Source organism: Balaenoptera borealis (assembly GCF_965194805.1).
Source record: "Balaenoptera borealis genome assembly, chromosome: 20".
In the NCBI taxonomy this organism is placed as follows: Eukaryota; Metazoa; Chordata; class Mammalia; order Artiodactyla; family Balaenopteridae; genus Balaenoptera; species Balaenoptera borealis.
Window position 1 is genome coordinate 39,728,113 of NC_138879.1, and position 12,465 is coordinate 39,740,577.

The 12,465-nt window shown below is 38.6% G+C and overlaps 1 protein-coding gene across 7 annotated transcripts in view; it reads left to right on the forward strand.

Moving 5' to 3' along the window:
• The window catches only part of TADA2A (transcriptional adaptor 2A), a 45,223-nt gene that overhangs the window by 6,380 nt on the left and 26,378 nt on the right, over positions 1 to 12,465 (forward strand). For 3 of the 7 annotated variants that reach the window (XM_082373979.1, XM_082373983.1, XM_082373980.1), the window contains exons 3-4: positions 4,080 to 4,186; positions 5,572 to 5,631. The exons of 1 other annotated variant lie outside the window; for it this stretch is intronic. In XM_082373979.1, the coding sequence (XP_082230105.1) occupies positions 4,080 to 4,186; positions 5,572 to 5,631 (167 nt within the window). Of the gene's footprint in view, positions 1 to 3,147; positions 3,257 to 4,079; positions 4,187 to 5,571; positions 5,632 to 12,465 lie in introns of all 7 variants that reach the window. 3 more of the 7 variants (XM_082373982.1, XM_082373981.1, XM_082373984.1) reach the window with 3 other exon arrangements.

A 12,465-nucleotide genomic window follows, 5' to 3' on the forward strand; every position in this document is an offset into this window, starting at 1 on the left:
TATCAAGCTTTTGAAGTTTTGCCAATCTGATGGGTAAGAACTTATATCTCAGTGTAGATTTCTCTTATTATGAGTGAAGTTGAATGTCTTTTCATGTTTAAGGTCCATTTTATCTCTCTCTTTTTTTCCTAATTATCTCTTCGTGACTTTCATGGTAGGATTTTTGGTCTTTTTTTTTCCTCTCAATTTTTAAAAGTTCTTTCTATATTAAAGATGTTAGCCCTTTATCTGTGACATGTTTACAAGTATTTTCTTCTAGTTTATTTGCTTTTTAACTTTGCTTATGGTGTTTTTTGCCAAAAAAGAGCTTTTTGTTTGTCTTGTTTAGTCAAATTTATTACTCTTTTATTGCCTCTGAAGTTTGAATGATGGTAAAAAGTCTTTCCCTCCTAGGTTACAGAAAAGTTCTGGAATCCTTTGTGAAGGACAGTTTCGCTATGTGTATCAGAAACCCTCTGTACACTCAACAGTTCTAGTTCTAGGAAAATAGAAATCCTGAGGAACAAAATGTGAACTGTTACGTGTACAGGAACGTTGATCTCAGCATTTGTTATAATAGTGAAAAATTGGAAACAACTTAAATATCCACCAATAGGAAACTGGTTAGATTAGTGGTTCTCAATCTTATGAGACCCAGTGATTTCTTTTTATAATGTTTTTAAAGCCCCTTTTACTATTTGGAAATGAAATACATAGATAATATAACATATCTATGCCCATGATTTCAAAGAGATAAAAATAATGCCCTAGGACTTCCCAGGTGGCACAGTGGTTAAGAAATCTGCCTGCAAATGCAGGAGACACGGGTTCAATCCCTGGTCCGGGAAGATCTCACATGCCACGGAGCAGCTAAGCCCATGCGCCACAACTACTGAACCTGTGCTGTAAGCCCGCGAGCCACAACCACTGAAGCCCGAGCGCCTAGAGCCTGTGCTCCGCAACAAGAGAAGCCATCTCAATGAGAAGCCCACGCACCACAACGAAGAGTAGCCCCCACTCGCCACAACGAGATAAAGCCTGTGCACAGCAACGAAGACCCAACACAGCCAAAACTAAATAAATTAATTAATTAATTAATTTAAAAAAATAATAATGCCCTAACTATACTATAGAAGATAAATAAAAGAGAAGTAATTTGTAATAAAGAATGTAATTTATAATAATATGTATCAATATGTTTAGACATTACAGTGGAAAACATAATGCCTTTAGTCAGATGCTTGTACCCATAAGTCAAATCACTGAGCATATTACGACTACAAATGCACAGTGATTCATGTGTGTTGTATTGGTGACTCAAATACCACAAGCTTGAATAGCTCTTAGTAAAGTTCTGAACAAAACAAGGTAAAATCTCCTCTTGACGTAATGCAGTTTCCTTCCTGGAAAATTCAATACATATTAAAACTGTCAAAAACATTTTGTTTTCTTTAGTATGGAATTATGTTCCAGGTCATGTAATTATGAGCAAGTTTTCACCTACTTGAACGTCTGGTGGGACATTTGAAAGTTGTGCAGGAGACTGGCCAATTCTTTGTTGTGTAGGAATATCTTGAGTGTTGAAGGATATCTAGCACCCCTGATCCCAGCCTGCTAAGTGCCAGTAGTGCTCCCTAGTCACTGTGGCAACAAAAAAGCATCTCCTCAGATTTCCATAATGCCTTCCTAAGAGGCAGTTGAAAACCATTGGGTTCGATTAAATAGATATAATGGACTATTATTCATCCATTAAAAAGAGTGAGGAAGATCTATGTGTACCATCATGAAAGATGTTGACAATATATTATCAAGTGAAAAAACAGACTATAAAATGTGTGGTATCCCACTTTTGTTAAAATATACACACGTACATAGAAGAAGGGCTGGAAATCAGAATGTTAGTAGAGGATGACTTATACTTTATACTTTTTATTGTCTAAAATTTTTGAAACTATAAATTGGATTTTTACAAAATATATCTTTTTTTTTTAACATCTTTATTGGAGTATAATTGCTTTACAGTGGTGTGTTAGTTTCTGCTTTATAACAAAGTGAATCAGCTATACATACACATATATCCCCATATCTCCTCCTTCTTGTGTCTCCCTCCCATCCTCCCTATCCCACCCCTCTAGGTGGTCACAAAGCACCAAGCTGATCTCCCTGTGCTAAGCAGCTGCTTCCCAGTAGCTAGCTATTTTACATTTGGTAGTGTATATATGTCCATATTACTCTCTCACTTCGTCCCACCTTACCCTTTCCCCTCCCTGTGTCCTCAAGTCCATCCTCTACATCTGCGTCTTTATTCCTGTCCTGCCCCTAGGTTCTTCAGAACCTTTTTTTTTTTTTTTTTTTTAGATTCTATATGTGTTAGCATACGGTATTTTTCTCTTTCTGACTTAGTTCACTCTGTATGACAGACTCTAGGTCCATCCACCTCACTACAAATAACTCACTTTCGTTTCTTTTTATGGCTGAGTAATATTCCATTGTATATATGTGCCACATCTTCTTTATCCATTCAACTGTCGATGGACACTTAGGTTGCTTCCATGCCCTGGCTATTGTAAACAGAGCTGCAGTGAACATTGTGGTACATGACTCTTTTTGAATTATGGTTTTCTCAGAGTATATGCCCAGTAGTGGGATTGCTGGGTCGTATGGTAGTTCTATTTTTAGTTTTTTAAGGAACCTCCGTAGTGTTCCCCATAGTGGCTGTATCAATTTACATTGTCACCAACAGTGCAGGAGGGTTCCCTTTTCTACACACCCTATCCAGCATTTATTGTTTGTAGATTTTTTGATGATGGCCATTCTGACTGGTGTGAGGTGATACCTCATTGTAGTTTTGATTTGCATTTCTCTAAAAAACAATTACTTCTTGACATGAGGGTTTAAAAACTCTTTAGGTCAGTCATTGGCCAATTTTTTGTTGTTATTGTTGTTGAAGAAAGTTTGAGGAAAGAAAAGCAAGCTCACATCATTAAAAGAAAAGGATGTGAGGAAGAAGGTAATTCGGTAAAAATTGACATTTAATATAAAATAATTTTTGTTCTTCCATGTCAAAATTTTAAATGGGAGAAGTGGGGTAGTTGCTGTTCCACATGTTTATTTTGAAGCTACTGCCAGAAAGATTACCTTTCTTTCCTCTGTCATTTTTTTCTCCAGGTCTTCATTTAGAAGCAAAAGAAAAGAACAATAATCACCACTTACAGGAGGGAAAGGTGCCTTGAAGAGTGTTTCTTGGACTTTAGGAAGGAAAATGCTATTGCAGAATGTGAGAAATTCTGCTCCAGGCCAAACAGATTAAATCCCTTCTCTGCCTTCAGAGCCTGTTTTCTTAGACTTCTGTTGATCGCAGAGAACAGCTCTGCTAGGTTGCCCTGACTCAAGAGTGGCAGAGTTTGGGGCAGCCAAGGACACACATATCTGCATTTTTATGACTTTAGAGAGTTTGGATTGTACTCCTTGCCTTAATATTGCAGAGACAGTACTGTCATTGGAACTGGAGGAAGGTCTGCTCTGTTCTCTGCTTACCGTGGGAGAAAGGGAGGGAGCTGTCCTGGGTTTAACTCCCAACCCAAATATAAAGTAGTACATCCCAAGACATGTTTAAAGGGTTTTTCTTTACCAACTTTTTATTATGAAAAATTTCAAACTTATAGAAAGTTGAAAGAACAGTACGGCAATTATTGCCCATTACCCAGACCCAGCAGTTATTAACGTTTTGTCAGATTGGCTTTATCTATAACTATATATGTGTTATGTAGATATGTGACATTATTTTCCCCTGGGAAAATAAATTGTGGGCATTATGAAACTTCCAGTTAAAACTTGTGTTTGTAAATTTCTCTGCAGGGGCAATATCTACTTAAATGCTATTTAAAATAGTAGATATACTGTAGGTAGGAACAAAGCTGCCCTGAAATAAAAAGGAACATAATTTTTGTTTTTTCTTATTTGGAATGAGCTCATCTTGTCTCCATGAACTTTTCAGCACAGCTTACTACCTTGTGTAATCATTTGCAGATTTTCACCTTCTCGCATTTAAGATAATCATAAGGTGTTTTGAAGCTAGTATATTTTTCTTTTTGTTATAGATGATCCCTCTGATAAGCCACCTTGCCGAGGCTGCTCCTCCTACCTCATGGAGCCTTATATCAAGTGTGCTGAATGTGGGCCACCTCCTTTTTTCCTGTGCTTACAGGTAACTCTTTAAGGGGAGGCTTGCCTAGTTTTATGGATATAATAAATTCAGAGATGACTATCAATTGCTCAGAAGGACCATACCTTATTAAGTCTATTTTTTCCAGTCAATATTCAGTTACACATTTTACCAGTGAAAAATTGGGGAACAGAGCAGGATGGATGAGATAGACTGTTGAATATTCCACTTCCCTGTATCAACCTAATGCTGTTTTTACCAGTAAATTTCAAGTATTGGGACTACAGGATATAGAATTGGAGGATTATTCCTTTTGATAGCACCTATGACACTGTTTTTTGTCTTACTGAAGAGTGATGTTTGGGCAGGTGACAAACCAGGGAACAAACTATTCCGTCGATGATGGTAGTAGTAGCAATACTAATGATAAGTGCTGGGCTTCCCTGGTGGCGCAGTGGTTAAGAATCCGCCTGCCAATGCAGGGAACATGGATTTGGGCCCTGGTTCTGGAAGATCCCACATGCCACAGAGCAACTAAGCCCGTGCGCCACAACTACTGGGCCCGCGCTCTAGAGCCCGCTAGCCACAACTGCTGAGCCCGCGTGCCACAACTACTGAAGCCCATGCACCTAGAGCCCGTGCTCCGCAACAAGAGAAGCCACCGCAATGAGAAGCCCGCACCGCAACGAAGAGTAGCCCCCGCTCACCGCAACTAGAGAAAGCCAGCGTGCAGCAACGAAGACCCAATGCAGCCAAAAATAAATTTTTAAAAAATTGTTAAAAAAAAATACTAATGATAAGTGCTTACTCTGTGCCAGGCACTATCTTGAGTACTTTGCATGAATTAACCTTTAAATCATAACTGCAACCCTAGGAAGTAACTATGATTAGTATCCCTATATCATAAAGGAAACTCAGGCAAAGAGAGGTTAAATAATTGGCTCAGGGTCCCACAGCAAATACCATATTTTATCAGATCCAAGATGCTATTGATTAAAAGAAACATCCCAATTTCAGAAATGTTAAAGTGTAAAAATGGCTGATGGAAGTTGTAATATACTTTTTATTATAAGATGAATCCACATTTCAGTGTTTTAAAATATGAAATAATACATGTCTTAGAATTGCTGAAATAAGCTAAGAGCCAGGATTCAAATTTAGGCAGTCTGCTTCCAGGGCTTATGCTTTTATAAAAGGAGGAGTTGTCCTAGGAAAAAGTCTTTTTTTCAGATCATTGTTTTTCTCTATGAGGGCCATTGAAAGGCTGTGATCATGAACTTAACCTTCCTGTTGTGGCTGCAGACAAGACTAAATGAATTCTTAAAAACTCATCACAAGAGTAAAATACCCACAAGCCATCTTCTATCCTTTAAGAAAGCATTTCAAAACGTAGCTTTTTGGTAACTTAATTTTCCTTTCTTTTGCAGTGTTTCACTCGAGGATTTGAGTACAAGAAACATCAAAGTGATCATACTTACGAAATAATGGTAATGATGAAGTTGTAGGAATTTCCCTTCATTTTCAACTATTATACTGGGAATTAGTCTTTTTTTTCTTCATCTGCAAATATCTCACTTTTCTTTCGCCCACTTCTGGATTAGGTAATCATTGCGCAATAAGCTTTTTAGGATTTTATGGATCTTCTAAGGCATTTAAGTCCAAAAAATCATTTTATATACTCAGATTTTTGGTTTAAATGAGAAGGAATTTAAAGGAAGTGCTTTTTGAGATTTACTAATATAAGGATCAGAGGTTTGTGGTTTTCTAAGTTCATTGATAAACATGTAGTAAATGTGTTGTCGCTGTGTTTGGCTAATGGTATTTTTATGTGGTTTGTGTGGGCAGTGGTGATATTTATATCTGGCACTCCACCTCCCCAGCCTTGGGGAAATTAGTTACCCTCGGAGAGTTAAGTTGTAAAATGGATGTAGGGTGAATAACATAGTAATATACAAAATCACTTTGAAGAGGTAGACTGACTTTTAGGCCAGAATAAGACTTGGCTGTAATTTGATGTTTGCCACCTCTAAAGAAGGAATGAGAGGCAGATGTTGGTAGTGTCCTTCCAATATCTGGCCAGAGGAATGGGCACTTTAATAAGCCAAAGTGAATATCTGGTATGCTTGACAGGTGTATATACAGTACCTTTGTCAGTTATCAGAGCCTAACTCCTAGTTCACCAAGTAGTTTTCTTACATTTGGCCTCCCATGTTGTTTTTCTTACAGGAAGGAATGCCGGTTGGGCATCTACTTAACAGTAATGTCACATCATGGGTTAATCCATTGATACCTGTGTTAGTTTTCTCTTGCTGCCGTAACAACTTAACCAAAAATGAAGGAGCTTAAGACAACACAAATTTATCATCTCACAATTCTGTTGGTCAGAAGACCATTAAGCTCAGTGGTTTGCTCCAGATTCTGTAAGGCTGAAATGAAAGTGTTGACCTGTCTGGGTTTTTATCTGGAGACCCTGCGGGAGAATCCACTTCCAGTCTACTTCCATTCTCATTCAAGTTGTTGACAGAATTCACTGCCGGGAGGTTGTAGGACTGATGCTACTGTTTCCTTATTACTTGTTGGCCAGGGCTTACTCTTAGTCTCTAGAGGTTCCTGGCCTCCATTCTCAATATTCAAAGCCAGCAATGGCAGGGAGTCCTTGAGGGTTACTGATGAAATGCTTGGCGTCTCTCTGACCTCTCCTGGTTCATCTCTCCTGTGCTGAATCTCTCTGACTCTTCTGCCTCTCTCTTCTACTTTTAAGGGCTGTGTGATTATATCGGGCCCACCAGCATAATCTCCTTATTTTACAGTCAGTTGATTAGTACCTTAATCCCATTAGCATAGTCCCTTCACAGTAATATCTAGTTAGTGTTTGACTGAATAATCAGGGGACAGGAATCTTGGGGGCACTGGGGGACATCTTTGGAATTCTGTCTACCGCAGCGCTGTAGTATATCTACTTCAGTCTCTTAAAAGTTTAGAAAGGGTAACTCAGCATCTCCAAGTCTGATTATTTATGAAGTCTTATTTAAGTGAGTTTCTGGGCCTGTAATGCTGAGAGTCAGATCCTGGTCCATAATGAATTAGTCAAAGAAATGCTCCTTAGTAAGAGTTCTTCGCAGCCAGCTGTCTAGCTTTCCCCTGCCTCTTTCTAAACACCCTCAGTCTTCTAAGTAGTTTCTTCACTAATTATAAGATTTGAAATACATTTTTTAATATCAGACTTTGTTTTTTAGAGCAGTTACAGTTTCACAGCAAAACTGAGTGGAAAGTACAGAAATTTCTCTGCCCCTGCAAATGCATAACCTCCCCCATTATCAACATCCCCCACCAGAATTGTACATACGTTATCATTGACGAACCTACATTGACACCTCGTTATCACCCAAAGTCCATAGTTTACATTAGGGTTCACTCTTGGTGATATACATTCTATGGGTTTGTAGAAATATATAATGACGTGTACCCACCATTATAGTATCATACAGAGTAGTTTCATGGTCCTAAAAATCTTCTGTGTTCTGCCTGTTCATCCGTCCCTCCCCCCGGCTCTGGTAACTACTGATCTTCTTACAATCTCCATGGTTTTGCCTTGTCCAAAATGTCATATAGTTGGAATCATACAGCGTGTAGCCTTTTCAGATTGGCTTCTTTCACGAAGTAATATGTATTTATGTTTCTTCCATGTCTTTTCATGGCTTAATAGGTCATTTCTTTTTTAACACTGAATAATATTCTGTTGTCTGGATGTACCACAGTTTATTTATTCATCCACCTACTGAAGGACATCTTGGTTGCTTCCAAGTTTTGACAATTAAGAATAAAACAGCTGTAAATATCCATGTGCAGGTTTTTCTATGGACATAAGTTTTCAACTCCTTTGGGTAAATACCTAGGAACATGGCTGCTGGATCACATGGTAAGAGTATGTTTAGTTTTGTAAGAAACTGTCAAACTGCCCAGAGTGGCTGTACCATTTTGCATTCCCACCAGCAATGAAAGAGAGTTCCTGTTGCTCCACATCCTCATCAGCATTTGGTGTTGTCAGTGTTCTGGATTTTGGCCATTCTGATAGGTATATAGCATGATCTTGTTGTTTTAACTTGCATTTCTCTGACAACATATGATGTGGAACATCTTTTCATATGAATAATTTTTTTTCCCTTTTGTTAATTGCAAAATGAGTGAAGGGCTGGGGGAGAGTATGGTCAAAGTAGCTGTGGCTTTGAGTTCATTTCACCACGGTTATCAGATCTTCAGAAAGTTGGCTTATTCTTCCCAAATTCACATAAGAATGCCTAGAACCAGAATACAAATTTATTCATTTGAATTGTGAAAATAATTCCTTAAAGGATAATTCAGTATAGTTTGGGTAGATTGAAGTTATCCACTGCCGGAAAGCTGACCACGAACTCTCTTCAGCTGTTCTGGGCACCATCCCTTCTGCATAATGCTGACGGCACAAAGTTTCACTCCAAGTCCACCTAACTCTTCAGATTACATCATCCTTTTCTCACATATTCTACACCCATACAGACACATTTCAGAATTCTGTCCTTTATTTTGTAGAGCTTTTAGAGGTTACTAATACTCTCTTTTTTTCTGCTAGTCTTTATCTATTCCCAGATAAGGAAAAGAAGAATCTTTCCTTCCGTAGGCATGATGACCAAATTTTGCTTTTCTACACATGAAGCCACTAAAAACTTGATTTTTTCTCTTTTTTTCTTTTTGCATATGAAGCCTCAGAAAACTTTAAATGGTTTTCAGTACTTTTGCCATCTCACAGTGCTGTATTTTTGGAAGTTACTCATGCTGTAGTGGGTGGTGCATTAATCAAGATTTCTGAGTTCTTTGCCTATTTTTGTCTTATAATTCTTAGAACCTTGAACAAGTCAAGGCACCTCTTTCAGCCACACCCTTTATACCAGTGATTCTTAAACTTTAGTGCATAAGAATCACCTGGGAGATTCTTAAAATTATAGATTCCTAGGCCTCACTGTTAGAAATTCTGGTTCGGTAGGGCCAAGATTGGGTCCAGAAATTGAATAATATTGATTCAACTTTAAGAAAAACTGACTTATGCCCATTTATTTTTTGGTGTAGAAAGTCTTTCTGATTTATCTCACAGTAAAGTTGGTGAGGGCTAATTAATATTCTAAAATACACTTTTAGAAATAACAGGCTTTTCAACTATGAGTTGTCATATTTACCTGTATTTATGGTACTTTCCAGATTGAATGATTATTTTGAATTTAATACAGACGTAGACTCTGAAATTTCTCTTTCGGATCTCGTATCCGAAATATCTCATGTGAGGCATATTCCTAGTACGTGCTCAGATAAAATGTATTGCTTATTAGTAATGTAATTTCACAGCTCACAGATTTTTTTTGCCATTAACAAAAGATAGAACAATTTCTAAAGGCCTGTGTGATCTGAGAATGTCTTGTGTCACTTTTTTTTTTTTAAACTTATAGTAAATTTCAAGCATATACTAAAATACAAAAAATGGTGTTTCAGTTATCTGTTGCCCCCTAACAGCTGCCTCAAAACTTCATGGTTTAGGGACTTCCCTGGTGACACAGTGGTTAAGAATCTGCCTGCCAGTGCAGGGGACACGGGTTCGAGCTCTGGTCCAGGAAGATCCCACATGCCGTGGAGCAACTAAGCCCGTGCGCCACAACTACTGAGCCCGTGCTCTAGAGCCCACGAGCCATAACTGCTGAGCCCACGTACCGCAACTATTGAAGCCCGCGCATCTAGAGCCCGTGCTCCACAACAAAGAGAAGCCACCGCAATGAGAAGCCCGCGCACCGCAAGGAAGAGTAGCCCCCGCTCGCCACAACTAGAGAAAGCCCACACGCAGCAACGAAGACCCAACACAGCCAAAGATAAATTAATTAACAAACAAACAAACAAAAAAGCTTCGTGGTTTAAAATAACAACCATTTTATTATCTCTCACAGTTTTGTGGGTCAGGAATTCAGATTGGCACCATGAGAGTAGCTTTCATTGGTTCCACATGGGGTGCTGGGAATGGAAGTCCAAGGGGTTTTTTTCACTTTTAGCACCTCAGAATGGCTTGAATTGGTTGAACTGGAACATCTTAACTGCCTGAGGCCTTTGGTTCTTCTCCAGGTAGCCTTAGGGCCTCTCCCTCTCCATGTGGCCTCTCCACGTGGTCTTTCCAGAAAGGAGGCTAGAATTCTTATGTGGTGGTTCAGGGCTCCCAAAGGCGAAAAAGTAGAAGCTGCCAGGCCTTCTTAAGCAAGTCACAGGTTCAGCCCATATTAAATGGGAAGGGACCACATGAAGATGTGAATTCTAGAAGTTCATTGGGAGACACCATTGTAATCGCTACCACATATAGTGTAATAAATTCCCATATACCTGTCACTAGTTCTTAAAATTACCAACTCATACCCTATCTTGTTTCATCTAAACCTGTACCCCTCCAGCTTATTTTGAAACAAATCCCCTAGATATCGTATCATTTCATCTGTAAATGTCTCATTAGGTCACTCTAAAATTTTAAAGTAACTCAGGTCACTTTTCACATTTCTCCAATCATCTCAAAAAAGCTTTTTAAAAAAAATCTCTGCTCTCTTCTCCACACCTGAAACAATCACTATTCTGATTTTTATCACCATAGATCAGTTTTGCATATTCTAGAACTGCATATAAATGGATTCATTCTGTATGTACTCTTGTTTCTGGTTTCTTTCATTCAGCATGTTTTTGAGATTTATTCAAGTTGTATATAATAATAGTTCATTCTTTTTTGTTACTGAATAATATTTCATGGTATGAATATAGCACAGTTTGTTTATCCATTCTCCTGTTGATAGAGACTGGGCTTTGCCTAGTTTGGGGCTATTAAGAATAAAGCTGCTGTGAGGGACTTACCTGGTGGTCCAGTGGTTGAGATTTCACCTTCCAACACAGGGGGTCTCTTCGGAGAGCTAAGATCCAACATGCTTCAGGGTCAAAAAACCAAAACATAAAACAGAGGCCATATTGTACCAAATTCAATGAAGACTTTAAAAATGGTCCACATCGGGACTTCCCTGGCGGTCCAATGGTTAAGGCTTCACCCTCCAATGCAGGGGGTGTGGGTTTGATCCCCTTAGGGAGCTAAGATCCCATATGCCTCATGGCCAAAAAAAACCAAAACATAAAACAGAAGCAATATTGTAACAAATTCAATAAAGACTTTAAAAATGGTCCACATCAAAAAAAAAAAAAGGGACTTCCTTGGTGGTGCAGTGGTTAAGAATCCGCCTGCCAGTGCAGGGTACACGGGTTTGAGCCCTGGTCCGGGAAGATCCCACATGCCGCAGAGCAACTAAGCCTGTGCACCACAACTGCTGAGCCCGCGCTCTAGAGCCCGCGAGCCACAACTACTAATCCCACATGCCACAGCTACTGAAGCCTGCGTGTCTAGAGCCTGTGCTCTGCAACAAGAGAAGCCACTGTGATGAGAAGCCCACGCACTGCAACGAAGAGTAGCCCCCGCTCGCCGCAACTAGAGAAAGCCCGCACAGCAACGAAGACCCAATGCAGCCAAAAAATAAATACATAAATAAATAAATTTTTTAAAAATACTTTAAAAAAGAATAAAGCTGCTTTGAACATTTTTGTATAAGGCTTTCTATGGACATATATTTTCATTTTTCTTGGGTAAACACTTAGGAGTGGAATTGCTGGGTCATAAAATAAATGATTATTTAACTTTTAAGAAACTGTCAAAAAGTTCCCTTAAATGGTTGTATCACTTCACACCTCAGCCATCAGTGTATGAGAGTTCTGATTGCTCCACATGCTTGCCAAGTTTTGTTATTGTCATTTTCTTCATCCTAGTATTCTAGTGGGTTTCATGAATGTGTAGTGGTATCATCATTTTTCTTTTACCTTTTACAGTGCTATTTGGAATTCAGATATGGTCCATACATTCCAATTGATTGCCTCATATATTTATCCTGTGGGTTCTCCCTCTCCCTCCCCTCCTTCCCTCACTCTTTCTCTTGTTTCATATAGTTTGATTGTTTAAAAACCTGGGTTTATCTTATAGATGTTAGTGCAGTCTAGATTTTGCTGATTAACGTGTTCCTCTGACTTCTGTGTTTCCTACAAATTAGTAGTTAATATATACTGGCTATATCAGATTCATTCATGATCATTGTTTAGATCTTTTCTTCTGGGATTGCAAAATACATAGTTATCTTTCAATTCTATCACTCCTTTTAATTTATGAGATTAAATAATTCTATAAAAAGAAATTTCATTATCTATGTGGTCACCCTGAGGTAAAGTTTGTACAG